Genomic DNA, 3,477 nt, shown 5'->3' on the forward strand with positions numbered 1-3,477 from the left:
TTCTTCGACATCAAACCATTTGGAGTGCCCCTAACCATGAAGTAGAAAGTTGAAGCGTCACAGTGATGCAGCGGCAACGATGCCATGCGATGGAGAAGTCGGGCTATGTTGGTGTAAGTCACACTTCTTTCTCCTGCAAGTCTCGTCAGAGAAGTTAGAGTTGCCTAGTCCTCAACGCTTGCGGCCGATTGTTTGGCTTTGGACGACATGATCCCCGTGTAGAGTTCGTTCGGAGGGGTCCCAACGGGTTATCTGCGGCGAAGTCGGAGTTGCTTGCTCGGAGAGAGGTGATGACAATGACATTGCAGGCAACCTTGACGATGTACTCTCCTCAGTGGTGTGTGGTATTGTGGGTGTCACGTCAGTCGGGTGCCTATTTCTTGAGACTTAAGAGTATAACTCTCTTCTACCTTTTGATAATGAATCAGAACCTAAGGAGCTGCGTTTCAAAAAATAATAATTATACTGAAGTGAAACTCATTTTGGTTTCCAATACATCATTGGTACATCATATCTTAATTATTTCCTTGTCACAACAAGTTTTGTGAGGTCTCAACAATTTGGAATAATTATGTCACTTTCATTAGACATATATAAGCTTTATTACCCTTCCTCCTACCACTCTGTTAGTATGTGCTTATTGTTGGTTGGCGATATCACTAGAACACGTTATTGTCGAGAGTCAATGTGTCATTAATCTTAGCAACCAAATAATTGGAATGTGAGTTCTCCAATTGGGGCTGTCAATTACAACAACATATTCTAGCGAGATATCCATCAAGTACATATAGTCATGAGTAGCCGTTGATAGGCCCAGGATTTTTATTTACTCCGCGTATTAGATTTTGTGAAAGTCAAACTTAGTAAACTTTGACAAAATTTATAAAAAAAATATTAACATATACAATAACAAATCAACATCATTGGATTCATTATTCAATGTACTTTCACATCATATAGATTTGCTATGATAAATATTCATATTGTTTTTTATAAACTTGGTCAAACTTTATGAAGTTTGACTGAAGTCAACTCTAATATGCAGAGTAAATAAAAATGGAGGAAGTATTTTTTTTTGCCAGTTCTTTAGAGCATTTATAAGCACGGGAAATCCCTCCACATAGATTGAGCACAGAAACATATTTTCGAAACACATAGTAGACCCAGTATTTATCAAACAAAAACCTACAAGCTGCCCTCAAATCAAATATATATATGACGGCCATTTCACAGTCCAGTTGGTAGAGCTGCCCGCAGCCTGCAGAGCATTGTCGACGTATGGCGCGTCCACGACATGCCTGCGCAAGAAGACAAGCACGATCCCTATGCTGCTTCCACTGTGCCGGCCATTTTTCTACGGTCCCTAAACAATCAATTAACAAGTTGATCTTGATTGACTCCTTCGTTTATCACCTCGCAACAACCAGCATCGCACGTCCACAAGTAATAGATTTAAAAAATGGGTTCGTTTATCACCTCGCTAATCACATCACACTCCTCTCCCTCTCGTCTCGGCTCCCCATAAAACACCAACACATCAAAATTCAGAGCCCAGACGCGAGAGCTCACAAAGACTCGGGCAGCTGTCGGCGATCTCTGTGGTACAGGGGCACGTGACCGGGCATGGGGAACTGCCAGGCGGCGGACGCGGCAGCCGTGGTGATCCAGCACCCGGGCGACGGCAAGGTGGAGCGCCTCCACTGGCCGACCACAGCGGCGGACGTCATGCGCAGGAACCCCGGCCACTACGTCGCCCTCGTCGTCCTCCACCACGACTCTGGCGGCGTTGACCACGCCGTCGCCGGAGAAAGAGGAGGTGCCAGGATAACCAAGATCAAGCTCCTCAAGCCAAAGGACACGCTCCTCCTCGCCCAGGTCTACCGCCTCATCACCTCCCAAGGTTCGTGCCAAATTAGCAGTATCCCGGTGAATCCACCAGTTCTTGGATTGGATTCCTTTCGCTTCTTGTCCGGTTCGCTCTGTTTCTTGCGTAGAGATTAATCGTTCCGTTGTGCGTGCGTGCAGAGGTGACCGAGGCCGTGCAGACGAGGAAGCAGGAGAGGATGCGCAGCTGCGACGAGGCCATCCAGCAGGAGCGGCCGCGGCTGCACCGCCGGCGGCAACCGCCGAGGCCGAGGGGCGACGACGCGGCCACCACAGCCAACGGAGAACAGAGACAGCCCGCCGATCACCAGGTAATTGATAGCACGCTCGCCTGCGAACTCATCCATCATGGCAATCGCAGCCACTCATCTGTCGACCCCTCTTCTTGGTTCAGGAACGGAAGCGGCTGGAGAAGGATCGGCGCCACCGGAGCATCGCCGCCACCCGCGGCAGAGGCCGGCACTGGCGGCCGGCGCTGCAGAGCATTACAGAGTCATCGTGGAGCGGACACACAGACTGCGAGGATACATGCAAAGAGACTCTACATGTAAATGAACTAGAGTAGAGAAGTAGAAGATGGTTTTTGGGGCGCTACCCTTTGTACCAAAATGCTTGTAGTTGGGGAAACTCCCAGCTACAAGTATTTCGGAACAGAGATAGTAGAAATGTACATAGATTAGGGCAGGCGATCTGAATGTATCCATCGGCTTCTGCCATGTTTGAATCCGTTTTGGTACGTGGATTTTGTCTAACCCGTTGGGCGCACAACGCATATCCTATCCATCCATCCAGCATGCATGTCAAATCAACAGGCGTCCAGGATCCACAAAGATGCCTTGTACTCATGCGTATTCTAGTTTTCTTATGGCATTTCTTTTCTGTACTGTGGATGATTTGACTCCAGACTGGTCCCACGATCTGACACAAGGAATCTCTGTGTCTGTCGGTAGGTGTTCAATATAGTAGTACAATTTAAATTTCAAACTACGTCCGACTAGGATACGAAGGCCTCAGTAATTTTGATCGTGTTTAAATAAATGCAATGTGTTATTTGCCAGAAAAATACTGAAATTGTTCTAATAAAACTAATGAAATTAACTATAAGATGGGCGTAGCGAACTCTGAAAAATCCAAAGAAACTCCAAACCAAAATGAGCGATAACAAAAGTTTCTCAAAAGTTCTTCTAATGTTTATGGCAAAGTTTGGCCACCGTGATAACAAAGTTCTTCCCAGAAAATATATGATATAAAAATACCACAAAGAAGGACTTTATGATGACCATCCGTGGACTTTATTGATACAAATTGAAGAACTTTATAATTTTACTTAGATAAACACTGTCATTTCTTAGAAAGTCCTTTGCACCTTCCTATAAAGTGCTAAAAGAGTGCTAATTTATTTAGTAGTGCTGGGGAATGGACAAAGTTCTTCGTTTCTTATAAGGAAGTGCGGATAGTGAGTCCAAAGAGTTCTCTGTCATTTCCATGGATTCTACAAAGCTGAGGTGATAATAATTATAGTAACCAAACATAGCCAGCACAAAGGTCCTCATTTCTTCCATCAAAGTATAGCTAAAGATTACAAAAAAATTA

The 3,477-nt window shown here is 45.3% G+C and overlaps 1 protein-coding gene across 2 annotated transcripts; it reads left to right on the forward strand.

Moving 5' to 3' along the window:
* The first annotated feature begins 1,403 nt into the window (after nt 1-1,403).
* Nucleotides 1,404-2,828, forward strand: LOC119367172. 2 transcript variants are annotated; one of them, XM_037632768.1, is made up of 3 exons: nt 1,405-1,900; nt 2,026-2,195; nt 2,279-2,828. In XM_037632768.1, the coding sequence occupies exons 1-3, from the start codon at nt 1,624-1,626 to the stop codon at nt 2,447-2,449; spliced, it is 618 nt and encodes a 205-aa protein (XP_037488665.1). In that variant the 5' UTR covers nt 1,405-1,623; the 3' UTR covers nt 2,450-2,828. The 2 variants fall into 2 exon arrangements, with proteins under 2 accessions (XP_037488664.1, XP_037488665.1); XM_037632767.1 differs by having other exon boundaries at nt 1,404-1,900; nt 2,026-2,828.
* Nucleotides 2,829-3,477: the final 649 nt, after the last annotated feature.

Source organism: Triticum dicoccoides, chromosome 2B (assembly GCF_002162155.2).
Source record: "Triticum dicoccoides isolate Atlit2015 ecotype Zavitan chromosome 2B, WEW_v2.0, whole genome shotgun sequence".
NCBI lineage: Eukaryota > Viridiplantae > Streptophyta > Magnoliopsida > Poales > Poaceae > Triticum > Triticum dicoccoides.